This window comes from Anabrus simplex, chromosome 8 (genome assembly GCF_040414725.1).
Source record: "Anabrus simplex isolate iqAnaSimp1 chromosome 8, ASM4041472v1, whole genome shotgun sequence".
NCBI lineage: Eukaryota > Metazoa > Arthropoda > Insecta > Orthoptera > Tettigoniidae > Anabrus > Anabrus simplex.
Genome location: NC_090272.1, coordinates 113,794,516 through 113,815,600, shown reverse-complemented (window position 1 = coordinate 113,815,600; position 21,085 = coordinate 113,794,516). Strand labels below are relative to the sequence as shown.

Genomic DNA, 21,085 nt, shown 5'->3' with positions numbered 1-21,085 from the left:
CAGATTCAAGTGATTATGTGATAGGATGTGTTTTATCTCAGGGACCAGTAGGTAGAGATCTGCCAATCACATATGGATCACGCATTCTAAATAAAGCCAAAAAGAACTACAGTGTAACTGAAAAAGAACTATGTGCAATAATTTTTGCAGTCAAGTATTTCAGACCTTATGAGTATGGTAATATATTTGCGATAGTAACAGATCACAAACCTTTGAAATGGATCTTTTCAGTACAGGATCCAAGTTCACAACTTTTGTGATGGCAACTGAAATTAGAGGAATACGATTACAAGATTCAGTATAAGAAAGGAAAGCTTAACCGTAATGCAAATACTTTAAGTAGAATAGAAGGAATGCTGAAGTATTCCCTGTTATGAGTGAAGCAGTAATTGATAATGAAGAGACAGGCTAGAACACCAAGGTGAGCTCACAAAAGAGCAGAGCTATGGGACATGAATAGATAGAAACAGACGGATCACAAGGACAAGGGAAAACGGCAGAAGAAAAGAGAAAAATGATCAGACAATTTCATGAATCATAAATCGGGGGATATCAAGGAACATAACGTACTTTTAAGACACTGAGTCAGTACACATCTTGGCCAGGAATGTGACAGGATGTAGAAGAGTACCGTACATTCGTAAATGTGAATCATACCAATATAAATGGTCCGTTATTGGACATTATAAATTTTCCAGCTAACTCATTCCTGGTTGCCAGCGTTTTGCCCTCGTGTGCTAGGCTGGGCTCATCAGTTGGTACCTAGCACACCTACCAAGACGCATGGCTAGTGCATACCGTGGAGGCCACTGCGTAGGCTAATTGTAGCCACCGGCAGTGCCAATGCACTATGAGACACTCTGACTCACTACTAAAAATTGATGCCTGCTTGGCCATCAGATAATACAGATGTTGATTCCCATAGGGAATCTGTAATATTTGTTCCGAATGAGTAAATTTATAATACCAATATAAATGGTCCGTTATTGGACATTATAAATTTTCCAACTAACTCATTCCTAGGTACCAACTGATGAGCCCAGCCTAGCATACGAGGGCGAAACGCTGGCAACCAGGAATGAGTTAGCTGGAAAATTTATAATGTCCAATAACGGACCATTTATATTGGTATTATAAATTTACTCATTCGGAACAAATATTACAGATTCCCTATGGGAATCAACATCTGTATTATCTGATGGCCAAGCAGGCATCAATTTTTAGTAGTGAGACAGAGTGTCTCATAGTGCATTGGCACTGCCGGTGGCTACAATTGGCCTACGCAGTGGCCTCCACGGTATGCACTAGCCATGCGTCTTGGTAGGTGTGCTAGGTACCAACTGATGAGCCCAGCCTAGCACACGAGGGCGAAACGCTGGCAACCAGGAATGAGTTAGCTGGAAAATTTATAATGTCCAATAACGGACCATTTATATTGGTATTATAAATTTACTCATTCGGAACAAATATTACAGATTCCCTATGGGAATCAACATCTGTATTAAATGTGAATCATGTCGGAGGAATAAAGTAACACAACCATATACTAAAATGAGTATGCAAATTACAGATACACCTCATGGCATAATGGAGAAAATTGTGTTAGGTATTGTAGGTCCACTACATGAAACAGAACATATTAGTCAATATATATTAACATGCAAGAATTGTTGTCAAAATATCTAGTATCCACAGCTATACCAAATCAAGAAGCAAAAACGGTAGCTAAAGCTTTGATGGGTAGTGTAATTCTGATATATGGAATACCGAACATTATTCTGACAGACCAAGCGACTTTATGAGTGAAATTATGAAGAAGCTATGAAAACTTCTTTGCCTAAATAAAGTGCATACAACTGTGTACAGACCAGAATTGAATGGATCAGTAGAAAGATCACACACCAGTATCACCGAATACTTGAGACATTATGTAAGCTATGACCAAACAAAATGGGATGAATTTCTGTCAGCTGCTATGTTTGTATATAATACAACACCAAGTACCAGTACAGGATATACTCCATTTCAATTGATCTTTGGAAGGAAGGTGAACATCCCAGGAGTACTACAAAGGAAGTCAGAAACAATTAATTATAGCAAGGAGGAAAGTATGTTAGAGAAATTTAAAAGCACACTTCAGGAGAACCATGAGATAGCCCGAAAAGCTCTCATCCAGTCGAAAAGAAAAACCAAAAGGTCATGAGACAAACAAACACACAAAGTAAGTTTCAAAGTAGGAGATAAAGTACTACTGCATGATGAATCAGTGAGGAGAGGCAGGTCAAAGGAGCTATCAGATCAATGGATAGGACCATATACAGTTATAAAAGTTGTAGGAGTAAATTGTGTTCTCCAAAAGAAAGGGAATAAAACTATGAAAGTGCGTATGAATAGAGCAAAATTGTTTTTGTAGAAAGCATGTTATAAGTAATAGCTCCACTATCGTTGAGCTAAAAGAAGATTAATCGTTTCAGAATTTGAAGATGAAGCTGACAACCTTAATGTTGGAGATCTTCTTCATCCACATGATGGCTTGTATAGGAAGAATTTCATCAATTGATTACCAGATAAAGCAGTACTAGGAGACACCAGGAATTTATTATGATCATGTGGGATCAGCAAAGTTTTATAGCACAACGTGGAAGCTTATAATGTATGCAAACATCAGTAAATTAAATGAAATACTTCAAGTAATTCAAAACTCAGCTCAAGAAATGGAGGAAATGTGTAAAGAATTAGAGGAAAATGAGAATCATATCTGTATAAGCGATATGTTCCGAGCTGTTGGCAGAGAGATGGTGTGGAATGACAATAGTAGATGAATAAATTTGAACGGTGTCTTTAAAAATAGGAAAGATCACAATATGAAGATAAAGTTGGAATTCAAGAGGACAAATTGGGGCAAATATTCATTTATAGGAAGGAGAGTTAGGGATTGGAATAACTTACCAAGGGATATGTTCAATAAATTTCCAATTTCTTTGAAATCATTTAAGAAAAGCTAGGAAAACAACAGATAGGGAATCTGCCACCTGGGCAACTGCTCTGAGTGCAGATCAGTATTGAATGATTTGAGACCGGGTTTCATTTGATTAGAATAATTAAGAATAGATTAGAAACAATTCAGGTAATTAAATCACTTTTATATCGGATAGTTACAACAGATAATGATGAGAGGCTGCAAAACAAGCAAGGAGTATTTAGAAATTTTGGAATGAAGATTAGTACTGTGAAAAGCAAGACTCTGATCATGATGAAAGGTAACAGAAAATCCAGGCGAGTGATAAAAATTAAACCTTTTGAAGTAGTGAACAATTTTAAATATTTGGGCAGCATGATGTCACAAGATGGAAATTTGGATGGAGAAATTGATTTAAGAATACAGCAGTCTGCAAGTTTCTACCAGTGTGTGAGAGAGACATTGTATGGAACAAAGATGTGCCAATGAAGTGCAAGAAGGTTTTATACTCATCCTATTATATTACAAACCTATATTGACCCATGCTTCAGCAGCCTGGACATTGACTAAGCGGAACCAAACTAAGATACAAGCAGCTGAACTGAGGTTCATGAGGATTATACAGGGAAAGACAAGACAACATAGAATACGAAATGAGGAAATAAAAAGAAACGTGGGAGTGTGTAAACTTCGAGAAGAGATTGATAAAGCAAAGCTAAAATGGTTTAGACACATGATGAGAATGCCAGGAGCCAGAATACCAAAGAGAACATTCATGGTTACAGAGACTGCCTTAGGGGAAAGCCTAGAATGAGATGGAGGAGCTCTGTTTTGGACTGTATTGCAAATAGAGGAGTCGATAGCAAATAAAGTACTGGAAGAGGTGTGGCGGAAAGATCAAGTAAGTTGGAGGGCTTTGATACACTACCCTACCCAGAGAGAATCTGGAAAAGGGAATGGATGAAGAAGAAGAATAAGAAGTGACTGACAGAGAATTTATTCATGAGCAACGTGATTTGCATGCTACCTCAAAGAACCACCAAAATGTGTAAATACTGTATATAAGAAACCAATATATTTTAATTGGAGAAGGGAATTCAGCCACTGTTTTCACTTGGTATTCTCCAAGACCACCCATCCTGTTCCCACACCACTTGACAAGCGACACACCGCTCGGCCACATGCCAAACATCTCTAATCTATGCAGTATTATGCGCTACAAAAAGACAGAAGAGACCTGCTAGAAATTTCATGGGAGACAATGAGAGACAGAGCAGCCCGAAGCAATATTTTCAACCCTAAAACTGAAGGGTTCAACTCAAACAACTTGAAAGAGGTTTTGGTCTGTTTTCAGGGACTCTGGATCACTGTGCAGTGGATACATCTTCATGCTTTAAGGCATCATTATTTTCCTGGCATGTAAAGTTCTCTCCAAACTATTTGTACACACCATAAGTTTCTCCATGAGCCCTACTTTCAGAATCATTCCATACTAGAATTGTCTCCCTGTCCTGAAGAAGGTCTGTGAATTTTTGTTGGTGAAGAGAAACGGTGCCTCAGCTGAAGGGCACATGAATTTGTCCATCACATGGTTAAGGCTGGATAAAGATTTATTACCCACAGGTTGCAACATGTTATTCCACAGCATATTGGCACCTGAACACAGACAAAAACAATTGGATTATTACATACATACATACATACATACATACATACATACATACATACATACATACATACATACATACATACATACATACATACATACATACATACATACATACATACATACATACATACATACATACATACATACATACATACATACATACATACATACATACATACATACATACATACATACATACATACATACATACATACATACATACATACATACATACATACATACATACATACATACATACATACATACATACATACATACATACATACATACATACATACATACATACATACATACATACATACATACATACATACATACATACATACATACATACATACATACATACATACATACATACATACATACATACATACATACATACATACATACATACATACATACATACATACATACATACATACATACATACATACATACATACATACATACATACATACATACATACATACATACATACATACATACATACATACATACATACATACATACATACATACATACATACATACATACATACATACATACATACATACATACATACATACATACATACATACATACATACATACATACATACATACATACATACATACATACATACATACATACATACATACATACATACATACATACATACATACATACATACATACATACATACATACATACATACATACATACATACATACATACATACATACATACATACATACATACATACATACATACATACATACATACATACATACATACATACATACATACATACATACATACATACATACATACATACATACATACATACATACATACATACATACATACATACATACATACATACATACATACATACATACATACATACATACATACATACATACATACATACATACATACATACATACATACATACATACATACATACATACATACATACATACATACATACATACATACATACATACATACATACATACATACATACATACATACATACATACATACATACATACATACATACATACATACATACATACATACATACATACATACATACATACATACATACATACATACATACATACATACATACATACATACATACATACATACATACATACATACATACATACATACATACATACATACATACATACATACATACATACATACATACATACATACATACATACATACATACATACATACATACATACATACATACATACATACATACATACATACATACATACATACATACATACATACATACATACATACATACATACATACATACATACATACATACATACATACATACATACATACATACATACATACATACATACATACATACATACATACATACATACATACATACATACATACATACATACATACATACATACATACATACATACATACATACATACATACATACATACATACATACATACATACATACATACATACATACATACATACATACATACATACATACATACATACATACATACATACATACATACATACATACATACATACATACATACATACATACATACATACATACTCTTATGATTAAAGAACTATCTAATTTAATTCAGGATGACTCAGTTAGTACACATACGATTATGTTCAACCATGAATGACCACACTCCGTTAATCGCTGCCTATCTACAAGTCTCTCACAGCAAAGTCCAGGTGGGCTGTCTTTACCTGAGGGATGCTAGAATCGTTATTGACAGTCTCCACATTTCACTTTCACTTGCATGCTCAGTCACTTTACACACTCCAACAGCTACACACAGACAAGCTTGAACACAGAGATTCTGGCCACCAAGACACACAACAACAGTTCCTTGGCTCAACTCCAAAGAAAGTCCGCCACTCACACAGTCGACACACTCAATTTACACGACCGCTCCACACAGTGAACTACTTAAAACTGACTACTAACCAGCAAAAGTTGAACATTGTTAACCAACACTACAATATTCCTCACAACAATATAATGGCACCACTCTATTCACACCAACTGTTCCACATACAGAATCCAAGTCGGTCTACAGTCCATGGCAGTACTCAAGCAGTACTCCAAGGAAGTATACACACAGCATTCTTCTCAGTACATGATGATACTGTGACTCTGGTGAGACACAGATGACAATCAGCACTACTGTCATCCAGCTCCAATCATTCACTCCACATCGATGTACATATAATACACTATTCAATAATCCAAGGCAGTACACACACAGCACTCTGCTCGGTACACGACGATACTCTGACTCTGGTGTGATACTGATGACAGCCAGCAGTATTACCATTCCTCTCACATTGCTGACTTCAACTACTGACTGACTGTTCATGGCTAGCCTCCCTTTTATATCCTGACTAGCAAGATACCCGTGCTTCGCTACGGTATTATACTGAAATTTATAATCTATAATTTATAATCAATCTTTCTTTCCAACAATCGATTTCGTACTTCCTGGGCTAGGACCACGTATTCCAACCAGTCAGTTCGGTCCCTAAATGTTTGCCATCTTTTCCTATAAGCATTTTTAATATGGATCAAATTCTTGAGGAGATTCGGCGTGGTGTCTTCTTCGGTGCCTTGGCAGTACTGAACCCGCGGCCGGACTGCATTTGTAGTCATGACCCGTCCAGACCCGTTTCCAGCGCGGTCCGCACATTTGACGACGGTCCAGATTATTATTATTATTATTATTATTATTATTATTATTATTATTATTATTATTATTATTATTATTATTATTATTATTATTATTATTATTATTATTATTATTATTATTATTATTATTATTATTATTATTATTATTATTATTATTATTATTATTATTATTATTATTATTATTATTATTATTATTATTATTATTATTATTATTATTATTATTATTATTATTATTATTATTATTATTATTATTATTATTATTATTATTATTATTATTATTATTATTATTATTATTAAGATGTCCTGGACCCCACAGCAAGATGCAAGGCGGTAAATTCCATCTGCTGCCATTGTCATTTTTGACATTGTGACCAGCACCATTGTCGCGCGTAGGCAAGTACGCGGAATTTCTGGCGATACGAATGACATACTTCCGTGCATTATTGAGCTTATTATAGAGGTGAACAATTGGACAGTCAATCTCATTCCTATCGTTTATTTCAAATGTTTTAAATTTTTATTTATATGCCAGGAGAGTCTACAGTAATCTAAGAACGTTCTCCCAAGTAAAAGATAGCTCTTGAAAACGAACCCAGGAAAGATTAAATATGATCGGTTTATGATCAGAATAAGTACAACGAAAATCCACAGCCTGTTTCCAGTCATTTGACAGGGTCAGGAATGGAATGAATAAACAGTAAAATCAATTGGTCTAACCTCCTTTTACACCCCACCGTTGTTAGTTTCACCCCCCCCCCCCCGCAAAAAGAAAAGAAGGCGTGTTTATTTATGTTTAAAAGAGATTCCAAACTCCAATGTTCACGTCTATAACCTTCAGTTTTGAGATATATGTACCCCATAAAAATAATTCACTTTTTTCACATCTTTCACACTCCCCCCACCCCTTAAGTGAATTTTCCTGCAACAAACTCGTTTCTTTAATAGTGAAGGATCTTCTAAATACCGTACCAATTATTACGACTCTAACTTCTTCAGTTTTTGATTTATGTGTCCTCATGAAAGGAATTCAACTCCTTTTCACTCCCGCCCCACAAGATTACTCCCCCCCAAAACGCTTTTTTCTTTGATTTTAAAGTAGATCCAAATACCAATTTTCACGCCTGGAACAAATATAGTTTTTATTAGATGTAAGTATTCTCATACAATTAAGTCAATTAATTTTTCAATAATTTCACCCCCCCCCCCCCAATGGATTTTCCGAGAATACTTGTTTCTTTACTTTTTAAAACAGATTCCAAATATCAAATTTCATGTCTGTAACATCTTTATTTTTGAAATATCAGTAGCCTAATTAAAAGAAATCAACACTATCTTCAGTCAATTTCCCCCCCCCCCCTCCACCCAAGTGGTATTTCCGAAAACTAAAAATACACGTTTTTTATTTTTAATAAGATAAAAATACAATTTTTCACTTGTAACATCTTAACATTTTTTAGATATACCGTAGAAATTCTCATTTTAAAATTTCACCACTTTTAGTTCCCCTTAAGTGGAGTTTCCAAAAACAAATCACCAATGTTTCTTTACATTTACAGGAGATTCCAAATACACACTTTTTACGTCTGCAACATTTTACGTTTCTCAGATATTCTGTAGATATAGTCTTTCAAAAAATTCACCCCAATTTGTCACTCCTGTTTAACCGCCATTAATTGGATTTTCCAAAAGCAAAAAAATACGTGTTTCTTTGTTTTTAAAGGAGATCCTATATACAAATTTTCAGTTCTGTAATATCTTCAGTTTCTGAGATATATGTATCCTCATTAATAGAATTCAACCAATTATTCACCCTTTTAAACCCCTCCTATTGGGATTTACAGAAAACAAAAAAATACGTTTTCCTTCATTTTTAAGGGAGATTCTAAATACCAATATTTTACATCTGTAAACTTTTAAAGTTTTAAGATGTAGACACACTTATTTTAAAATTCACCCCCCTTTTCCACCCCCCCCATTATTTGGATTTTTCAAAAACGAAAAAATATCTGGTTCTTTATTTTTAAAGTAGATCCCAAATACCAATTTTCAGGTCTGTAATATCTCCAGGTTCTGAAATATAAGTAGCCTCATTAAAGGCATTCAACCCTTTTTTCACCCTTTTCCACCCTTCCTATTGGGATTTTCCAAAAACAAAAAAATACATGTTTCTTTATTTTTAAAGGAGATTCTAAATACCAATTTTTACATCTATCAAATTTAAAAGTTTTGAGATATAGATACACTCATTTAAAAAATTCGCCCCCTTTTCACCCCGCATTAATTGGATTTTCCGAAGCAAAAAAATACGTGTTTCTTTATTTTTAAAGGAGATCCCGAACACCAATTTTCAGGTCTGTAATATCTTCAGGTTCTGAAATATAAGTAGCTACATTAAAGGCATTCAACCCGTTTTTCACCCTTTTTCACCCTTCCTATTGGGATTTTCCGAAAACAAAAACATACGTGTTTCTTTATTTTTAAAGGAGATTCTAAATACCAGTTTTTACATATATAAGCTTGAAAAGTTTTGAGATATAGATACACTAATTTTAAAATTTCACCCCCTTTTCAGCCCCACCATGAATTGTATTTTCCAAAAACAAAAAATACATGTTTCTTTATTTTTAAAGGAGATCCCAAACACCAATTTTCAGGTCTGTAATATCTTCAGTTTCTGAGATATAAGTATTCTCTTTAAAGGCATTCAACCCCTTTTTCACCTCTTTTCACCCCTCCTATTGGGATTTTCCAAAAACAAAGAAATACGTGCTTCTTTATTTTTAATGAACATTCTAAATACCAATTTTTACATCTGTAAACTTTAAACGTTTTGAGATATAGGTGCACTCATTTCAAAAATTAACCCCCCTTTTTACCCTCCCATTAATTGGATTTTCCAAAAACAAAAAAATACGTGCTTCTTTATTTTTAAAAGCGAACAAAAGTTCCAATTTTCAGGTCTGTAATGTCTGCGGTTTCTGAGATATAAGTACCGGTATCCTGATTAAAAGGCATTCAAACCCTTTTTCACCCTCTTTCACCCATCCTATTGGGATTTTCTGAAAATAAAAAAATACGGGTTTCCTTATTTTTAAAGACGATTCTAAATACCAATTTTCACATCTGTAAACTTTTAAAGTTTTGAGATATAGATACACTCATTTTAAAATTTCACACCCCCTTTTCACCCCCTTAGCGACGGAATATCCAAAAATCCTCTCTTAGCGAGCACCTACATCTTAATATGAATATATCCTCAAAATTTCATTCCTTTATGTCCAGAAGTTTTGGCTCGGCGATGATGAATCAGTCAGTCAGTCAGTCAGTCAGTCAGTCAGTCAGTCAGTCAGTCAGTCAGTCAGTCAGTCAGTCAGTCAGTCAGTCAGTCAGGACAAGTTATTTTATATATATAGATTGATGGAGTACTAGAAACATTGAAATGTGGCTAAAGAGGGAAGGTTCTCACTTCCTATTTCAGAAGGCCCACAGGGAAACCAGACAAAGAGAACAGTAATGGAGAAACTGCAGCATGTTCTCATGCTGGCTGGCTGGTCTGGCTTAGTCATTTCTTCTAGGAAATATCAAAGGGACAACGACAGGGCTGGCATGTGATGGACTGATATGCCATTAAAATTTCAGTCTCCAATCATCTGTGTATTAATTATGCTTCTCCGCAATCTTCTATTTGCAAACAGCTCTGTGGTCTCGATTAGACCCATGCTTCTTACAACTATATCATTAAACACTGAGTTTACCCATCATTTCCTTCGTCTCCCTCTGATTCTTTAACATTCCACAGCTGTAAGTCCATTCTTCTCCTAGGTAACTTACCCTCCTTGGGGCCGGTTCTACCATCTGCTGGTAAAGTGGCTGGCAGGTTGAATGGTCTGCATACTGATCTTATGTCCGAAGGGCCCCAGGTTCGATTTCCGTCCTGGTCGGTGATTTTAATCACGTCTGGTAAATTCCTCTGCCTTGGGGACTTGGTATTTGTGTTATTCCCAACATGCTTCTTTCTCTTCATATAGACACTCAACACACTATCTACCACAAGACACACGCAATAGTGAATTGATCCCTCCTAACAGGAAATCTGGCTATTAAGCAGGGCAAAGTTCATATAATCTGCGACCCCACATGGCCAAACTTAATAAAATATGGAAAATACTGGGTGTTCCAAAACAATATAAACTGTCCCTATGAACTTACATCCTATGGTGAATCGTTTGAGTTACATGCATTCAAAATTTGTGATGGAATTATTAGTAACGTCCAACTTCGAGTAACTCTAGTCATTTTTTTGTATACCAGCAGTGATACATCACACTACTAGAAGTGCTCAAAATAACCATCCTGTGCCTAAAGGCGTAGCCAAGGGGGTATTGCCTGGGGGGTTAGAAACCTGTCCCCTCCATGGAACTTTTCAAAAGAAAATGAACAAAAACTAACATTAAACAAGTGAATGTCAACTAATGGGTTGACTCTTTTGAACATTCACAGAGACATAATTGCAAAACCAACAGATATCTTGAATCTAATTTCTAAGAAGCCTTGAAAGTTGAATTTTAGATTGTAATCTAAACATACCATTTGCTATAAAACTGTTCACTTTGATCATATTGTTCTTGTTCTGTATGTTAATGTAAGATTTTAGAGTGTATCAGTACTGCAATCTGAATATCATAATCATTTACTTGAATCGGTGTCCTTATAATGACACTCATGCAAGCGCGCACCACACACGTACAAGCACTGTCATTATGTTCTATCATCATTTTGTAACTGTCCGACTCGTTGGCTGAATGGTCAGCGTACTGGCCTTCGGTTCAGAGGGTCCCAGGTTCAATTCCCGGCTGGGTCGGGCATTTTAACCTCAATTGGTTAATTCCAATGGCACGGGGGCTGGGTGTATGTGTTATCTTCATCATCATTTCATCCTCATCACGACGCGCAGGTCGCCTACGGGAGTCAAATAGAAAGACCTGCACCTGGCGAGTCGAACCCATCCTGGGATATCCCGGCACTAAAAGCCATACGACATTTCATTTTGTAACTATACCCCCCACCACCATTGGCCAATCCCGGCTACGCTACTACTTGCGCCTGAATACACACCAGAACCGCTGCATCATTGATTGGTTCATACATTCACAAGCACTGCACGTAGTTGACAGCAACATTGTTCCACATGATGGTGAAGCACTGCATAGCTCATAATGGGTGTTTGATAAACAATGGCCTTAAAAAGGCCCCACAGGCAATAGTCCAGTAAATTGGGATCTGCAGTGTGTGCAGGGAGATGACTGGTCCTGCATGGCCTATCCAGCCAAGCAACAAATGCTCATAGAGAAAGTCTCTGGCCACTCATCTGAAATGTGATGACGTATCGTGCATGAACCACATAGCAAATCCAGTGCAACATTCTGGAATAGCTTAGTTAGGTGGTGTCGCAGAAAGTGACAGTATGACTGACCTGTCAACTGTACAGGTAGCATGTAGGTCTGAATAAAAGGTTACCGACTATTCCTGCCCAGGCTTTACTATTGAATTGTTGCTCATGGTGATGTGTAGATTCTCGTTGGCCCAGTGATATGAATTGTAAGCACCAACCCTTGTTAAGCCCGTCGCATCACTAAACACACAACACAGATACTAAAATGTGCTGATCACGATCACACCTCTCACAGAGTGAAGAAGTATAACGATTGTTGGGCTTTCACCCTAATCTTTCCAGCTGTACCATGTTCGATGCGTAAGCCCTCTGGTCGTATGCTTGAAATGCTTCTTTAATACATAATTGTGTCATTATCTGGCAAACTTATAAAGAAAGTACATATGTATATTTCTGTGAGAAATTCTATTCTATCTAGATGATTTGGTAGGCTCCAGGAGCATAGTTTGGTGACCACAGTTCCCTCAGCTAAGCCCTGGCATTGCTTCCACTTACTTGTGCCAGGTTCCTCACTTTCATCTGACCTTCCTTGGTCAAATTTTGTTATTTTCCACCCCGACGCTATTAAGTTTGTGAATCCAAGGGAGTCTTTCATTTTCACACCCTTCATGGCCCTTGTCCTTCTTTGAAAGATACCTTCATGTTGTGAAGTGTCGGATCCCTTTCTCTTTTTCTCTCTGATTAGTGTTATATAGAGGATGGTTGCCTGGTCATACCTCCTCTTAAAACAGTAATCACCAACACCTTCTTCATTACGACCAAGAGTTCCGGCAGTGTATTCATTTTTAAGGGTCCCTAACACTCAGTTCTTCCAACTTATTCTACTCTTTTTAAAACCATTTGCTCCTCTAATAACTTAGCATAATAACCTATCACAATTTGTAGGAAATTGGATTTCTAATGTCAAACTAATATGCTGAAATCAGTTGAGTGGTTTCTGTAATTAGCCTTCACAAACAAACTCACAAAACTTCTCTCTTTATACTATTAGTACAGATTAGATGAAAGAGTTATCAAGTTTCTAAAACTGATGTTTAGGTTTATAGGTGACATTTCCTGGTATTCAAATGTGATCTTAAACTTTTTGACTGGTACTGTAAGCCTTATAATAAGTTCATCATGATAACACTAACAAATATGTGAAGAAAATAACTGATACATACCTAAAGCGTGTCCTTTTTGACTGAAATGGAAACAGTCATAGGTAATGTATGAGATGTCAATCACTTCTTTCAACTGTTCAGACTTTTTTAGGGGAGCGTTGAAGAATTTTATGAAAGGCTGGATAACTACGGTGAAGTCTTCTCGAGTATCGTACCTTCCACTCGATACCTGTTGAACAGCACACTATTACCACTCGCACATCTTGTGGGAGGAGTACAAGATAGAAATAAATAAACCCAAAACGAATGTAATGGAATTCAGTGTTATAAAATTAGGTGAAGCAGGAAATATTAAATTAGGAAATGTTTTAAAGAAAGTGGGGTAGATGACTATTGTTATCACAATTTTCAGGGGGTTCGCAACAACATTTTTGTTTATGTCTCTAATTTGCCAAAGGATCCATTTTATCCGAGACTAATCTGTGAGTGTAAAACAAGACAAATATTACCACCAGCCCATTGCATCCCGAATGCCAGGCTGAAAAGCTACTCAGCTCGGTGAAACTAAAATTCGCAGCAACTTTGCTGCACTACTGTATTTTAGCAAACATTAAAAGATGCGAGAACTTCCTACTCCCCCCCTCTCAATTGGCTTTATGTTGTACTGTACTGATACAGATAGGTCTTATGGTGGTGATGGAATAGGAAAGGGTTAGGGGTGGGAAGGAATGTGTGAAAATGGAAAACACAGAAAACCATCTTTAGAGCTGCCGAGAGTAGGGTTGGAATGGAAGCTAATTGCATGGCCAAAGTTCATCTAGGTGTGACAAGAAGCATAAAAATAATGTGCCCATGAATACAAACCACCTGTTCAGAATTGCTAGCAAAATCATCCAGCAATGCAGTGTAATAGTAACTTATGGAAGGCTGTAGCCAACAGTAACAGGAGAGCTGGGGACACTGTGGTCAACGGTAATACACATATCTTACTGTGCTCCAGCATAAGCCTGTTGTAGCCACTCCACTCATTGCACACAGAGGCTCGGCGTTAGGTGATGCTCTTATTTCTGATCTGTGCTTAATTCACAGGATTGCCGATAGGAGTGTCTTTTCAAGCTGCGAACTGTTACCAGCTGTTAAGGAAATGTCCAACGAAAAGCATGGGAGCTATTCCATCCCGGCATTCGAAAGAAGGTTACAACTACTAAATTAAATTTTTCTTGCCGTGCAGGCAGTATACTCTGCAGCGATAGTTAAAAACCTCTTGAAGGAAGTGTGGCTCTGGTTCTCATGACAGAGATTGGTCTGGATTTGCAAAGATAGGTTACAGTTACTAAATTAAATTTTTTCCTTGCTGTGCAGGCAGTGTGATAGTTAAAAGCCTCTCAAAAGGAGCATGGCCCCTTTTCTCATGACAGAGCTTGGCCTGAATTTGCAAAGATAGGTTACAGCTTCTAACAGAGACTTTTCTTATGTGTATACTTTATGCAGGTTGGTAACGGAAGGAGTGAATTAGAAATTCTGGGAATGATGTAATGTTGGCCAATGGCTGTGCTTGTAGCTGGGAGACTTAATGGACAATGGCGTGTGAAATCTTTCATTAGGTTATGAAAATAAATGTAACTTTATGGGCGGGTTGGGTGGGTCCCTGGCATTCATATAAAAGGATTTTAAGGTAAAATTGGTATATATTTCTTCGCGAAGTTATGTGCTATATGCTGGAGGGGCCTACATTAGGTGTGTACTCTGTGCTCCTTGCTTATGCGAATATCTATGCATAAACCATGATGTCATCTGCATGCACATCCATATAGACTTCAGCATAGTAGCACAATATCCAGTGTACTCCCTGCATTCGAACAGCGGTTAGTGTAACGGAGCTTCAATTCAAGTTGACTGATTGATGAAACCACATTGAAGGTTGAAACACAGAAAAGAATTTAAAAATTATTTATGAATATGTAAATACCAGGTGTTCTCATGCTATTGTGCTCCTGAGAGCCCACTGCCACTGAATAAAATACAGAGTAGTACAGGCAAGGGTTGGGGGTCCTTCTTAACCCAATTGCATCATTTGACCACCCTAGCTCGCAAAAGTTATTCATGGCATGCTTTCCCAAAGCTTACATGCAATGCATGTCAAACTGACTGGCCTGTAATTTTCAGCTTTATGTCTATCACCCTTTCCTTTATATACAGGGGCTACTATAGCAACTCTCCATTCATTTGGTATAGCTCCTTCATGCAAACAATAATCAAAAAAGTACTTCAGATATGGTACTATATCCCAACCCATTGTCTTCAGTATATCCCCTGAAACCTTATTGATTCCAGCTGCTTTTCTAGTTTTCAACTTTTGTATCTTACTGTAAATGTCATTGTTATCATATGTTAATTTTAATACTTCTTTAGTATTAGGCACCTCCTCTATCTGGACATTATCCTTGTAACCAACGATCTTTACATACTGCTGACTGAATACTTCTGCCTTTTGAACATCCTCGCATACACACTCCCCTTGTTCATTAATGATTCCTGGAATGCCCTTCTTGGAACCCGTTTCTACCTTAAAGTACCTCTACATACCCTTCCATTTTTCACTAAAATTTGTATGACCACCAATTATGCTTGCCAACATGTTATCCTTAGCTGGCTTCTTTGCTACATTCAATTTCCTAGTAAGTTCCTTCAATTTCTCCTTACTTCCACAGCCAGTTCTAACTCTTTTTTCTTCCCATCCCGCACCTCCTTCTTAGTCTCTTAACTTCTCTGTTATAATATAGTGGATCTTTACCATTTGTTATCACCTTTAAAGGTACAAACCTATTTTCACATTCCTCAACTATTGCTTTAAACCCATCCCAGAGTCTGTTTACATTTTTATTTACTGTTTTCCACTGGTCATAGTTACTTTTTAACTATTGAATCGAGTGAGTGAAGAACTATTAGGCAAAATCTTGGTGAACTTTAACAAGAAGAAGAGACATGGCACATCTTGAGATGCCCAGAACAAATTCAGTTACTTTTTGAGAAAAGTTTAGGAGATAAGAAGTAGAAAGAGATCAAGATATGAATATGAAAAATGTAGGACATAACAGTTAGGCCTACATAGAAATGAAAGGGTTGTTAGAGGATCAAGAGACACTGAGGGCTGTCAAGATATGAATACGATAAAGAGATCAGAGTAAATGTAAGACATAAAAGTTACATAGAAATGAAGAAAGGGTTAGCAGAGGATCTGAAGACATGGAGGGCTGTAACAAAATCAGTCTGTGGACTGATGACCCAAGCAACGAAAGCAACAACAACTATAAAATATGTATTGTTGCAAATAAAATACCATCTGTTTTATTGCTCGCATTTATTTCAGGGCGATCCAACAAATGCATACACACACATTTATACATACTGTACATAATTCTATATTCAACTATGAATGACCACATTCACTAATTACTGCCTATTCACAAGTATCTGTCCTCTTACACAGCAGCCAGTCTAGCTTGTTGGCATTACCTGCAAGATGGTAATCCTCATTGACAGTCCTTTCACTTTCGCTCCTGGAGGTTCAGTCACTTTACACACAATACCCTTTCGCAGACAGGCTCGAACACAACACCACAACACACAATGAATTTTCCTTGGTTCAACTCCAGAGAAAGTCCAGTAAATTACAGAATCAAAGAGAGTGAAATACTTAACACTAACAATTAGACAGCAACAGCTCAACAGTGCTAACCAGCACAACAATAAGAGGTAACACTACTCTAATTCTGCTTATAACAGCTGTTCCACATGCTAACTCAAGACGGTCTAAAGTCCATGGTAGCACACACAATACTCCAAGGCAGTACTCACAGTACTCCATTCTGTATGTGGTGATACTCTGACTCTGGCGGGACACAGATGACAACCAGGTCTATTGCCGTGAAGCTCCAGTAGCTCACTCTATGTTGGTACATGTACAGTATTCCAGTCAGTACTCCAAGGCAGTACACAAACTGTACTCCGCTCAGATACTCTGCCACCGGTGGGACAAAGGCAGCAGCCAACACTACTCCCGTCCCAGCCCGACTACCGAACTCCGAACTGACTGGTGGAACACCCACTACACACTCGACACTTCAACACTACAACCTACCCTCGTTTACTGTGGCTTTGTGTTATTATACCTCAATGATGGGTTACTAGAATATTCAGGGCTGGGCTAGATATGGAACATTTCTGCTTCATGTTCCAGGAGGTGCAGTGTAAAACCAGATGAATAGAACAATGCAGAGAGAGGCTGGCCATTCCCTCAGGCTTCCACATATAGCAGTTAATGGTACCAGCTGTCAGCAGTGGGTTTTAGAGGGAGCACTTCCAGACAGAGAGAGTCTGCAAAGTAACTATATTCAGGTGGAGGACAATAGAGATGCTGGTAGGACCTGTAGAAAGTTGCTCAAATAGTAAGCAGGAGTAGACTCGGTGGAGAAAGGACTTTGTAATGGCAGGCTTCAACCTTCATACTTGAGATTAGGAGTCCACACGAGGAGAGGTTCCAAATCCGAGTCTTTGTGTTTACATAATTCTTTTGAGGAAGTCAAATGGACGGCAGCCGGAGACCAGCGCCGGAAGACAGAAGAGAAGAATCAAGGAAGAAATTGTCCTCCGAGCTAAGTATTAATTGTATTTTATGGACCTATATTTGAAAGTAGTACTTCAAGAGACTTTTATAGGGAAATGGAAGGACATTTTATAACTGCAGGAATTTGAGAGTTAGGGAGTTCCCTCAGACTCAGCACTGTTAAAAGACTATAAGTTAGTGTACAATATATATAGTGCTTGTAAATATTGCTGAGGTTTGGTAATGTAACGTGATATTAAAATGGTGTCAGGTCAGTCTGATTGTTCAAAACTTAACCTAGATTCGAACCTAGGTGCCCAGTCTGTTCAATCCTTAGGATCACGACAAGGTTTTATGGTGACGATGGGATAAGAAAGGGTGGGAAGGAAGTGGCCGTGGCCTTGATTAAAGTACAGCCCCAGTATTCGCTGGGTGTGAAAATGGGAAACAACAGAAAACCATATTCAGGGCTGCCGACAGTGGAGTTCGAATCTACTATCTCCCGAATGCAAGCTCACAGCTGCACGGCCCTAACCTCGCGGCCAACTCGCTCGGTAGTAAATAAATAAATAAATAAATAAATAAATAAATAAATAAATAAATAAATAAATAAATAAATAAATAAATCACACTACTAACCATTATAGAAATGAGCAATAGAAAATATTACATCCCTCCACGGAAGACCATCCGGCCGTAAAACTAGGCTTAATCCACATTAGCACCGACACCAGAGAACTGGTAAAAAGGCCAGGAAAAAAGGAGAAAATCTAAACGTGATATATGCTAAGTAACTTACAAGTTCTTCCTCTGCTTTCTGATACTCCCGAACCAGCTGCGTAATTGTAGCCATCTTATCTGTGTCTCTGCCAAAGTGGAAACACTGGCAGAAGAACGTGTGAAGAATGCGGCACATAATGGACCGCTTCAACCGGACACTTACGGACACATCTGTGAAAAACAAGCAGAGGGAAAATTGTACCGGTAACTGAAATGCAGTTCTTTCTTTTCAGACAACTATTGTTAAGGTAACGGTACAAGTATACACTGCATATCGTTCCATAACAGGCAGAGTGGCATTTTTGGTAAAAGTTCACGACGCTCTCCTGATAGCAGTGCACCAGCAGGCATGGTATAGAGATGGGCGGTATTTAAAGTAACAGTTAAGATAACAGTGTTCCAGCCTGTTAACATGTTACCAGAATAACTTGTTACTCAATTAACCCAGTTAGATTTGTAACAGGTAGCAATTCCTCAAACGGTGTCGTCCCATTTGCGGTCAGTCCCATTTGCGGTCACTCAGGTAGAATGCAAAAATAAACTAGTTTTGACGGGTGAGACATTGTCCCATTTGCGATCACTCTTATCAGTGGGGATATGGAATTCCCTACTCAAGGACTGGTACAGGCAGACAGTCTTTTAAATAACTGGCGACAGCTGCGTGCTAGGATTCGGATGCTGAAACTCATTAAATTAATTATGTTTACCGCTTGAGTACGATGCGTTAATATCGGGACAAGGAGACTAAATAGGACTTATTTGTACCTTTTATTTAGGGTCAGCAGATGGTTATGGGTGTAATCAAATGATTTTTGAAATGCAGGACAAAAGCAGGGCGTATTAAACCGTTAAACTTCTTCAAATTCAAAATAAATGTTTTTCTGTAACACTCTACTTCCTCGACATTGCGACCCTTTTTGGGTTGTGTCTTGATTGCGGACAAGGCAAAAACCGTCCAGATTCCGAACAACTAAATATACCCTGTCCAGATTGCGAACAAGACATTAGTGTTGACGTGGGATACATAAAACAGATACAATTTTCAAAACAGTCTCATATGAAATTTTTGTTCTAGTAGTAGTAACATTAACTGGTACATTAGGGTGTTTTAGATAACCCAACTATATTTATAAAAATATTTTTCTTATTGAAAATGTTTAATAATTTAGTTTGGAGTAATCTTATGATTTAGAATATCCTTTTTATTGTATAACATAACTAGAGGGGCATTTGTTTATGGTGGATTAGTGAGAGTTGTATTATTATTATTATTATTATTATTATTATTATTATTATTATTATTATTATTATCATTATCATTATTATTATTATTATTATTATTATTATTATTATTATTATTATTATTTTTGCTTCTAGGTCTTATGGTGACGATGGGATAGGAAAGGCCTAGGAGTTGGAAGGAAGCGGTCGTCTCCTTAATTAAGGTACAGTCCCAGCATTTGCCTCGTGTGAAAATGGGAAACCACGGAAAATCATCTTCAGGGCTGCCGACAGCCGAACCCTTAAGCTGCCTGTTCATGGAATTCGGACGAAACGCTACTCGGGCGCTTCGACACCTCAACACGCACACAGCTATGAAGATAGGTGTATTTGCTAAAATACGCTCCTTTTGTAGACCATTGGCAGCGTCTGTCTTCGGATCCCATGTAAAAAATCTTTGGTGATACATTTAGGGTTACCGAGCGAGTTGGCCGTGCGGTTAGAGATGCGCAGGTGTGAGCTTACATCCGGGAGATAGTGGGTTCGAACCCCAGT

The 21,085-nt window shown here is 37.3% G+C and overlaps 1 protein-coding gene across 2 annotated transcripts in view; it reads right to left on the bottom strand.

Annotated features, from left to right (window-relative positions):
* The window catches only part of LOC137501863 (phospholipase B1, membrane-associated-like), a 152,995-nt gene that overhangs the window by 11,562 nt on the left and 120,348 nt on the right, over window positions 1–21,085 (bottom strand). The window contains exons 6-7 of one of the 2 annotated variants that reach the window (XM_068228975.1): window positions 19,329–19,480; window positions 13,984–14,152 (exon numbers count right to left, since the gene is read on the bottom strand). In XM_068228975.1, the coding sequence (XP_068085076.1) occupies window positions 13,984–14,152; window positions 19,329–19,480 (321 nt within the window). The remainder of the gene's footprint in view (window positions 1–13,983; window positions 14,153–19,328; window positions 19,481–21,085) is intronic. The other variant, XM_068228976.1, reaches the window with a different exon arrangement.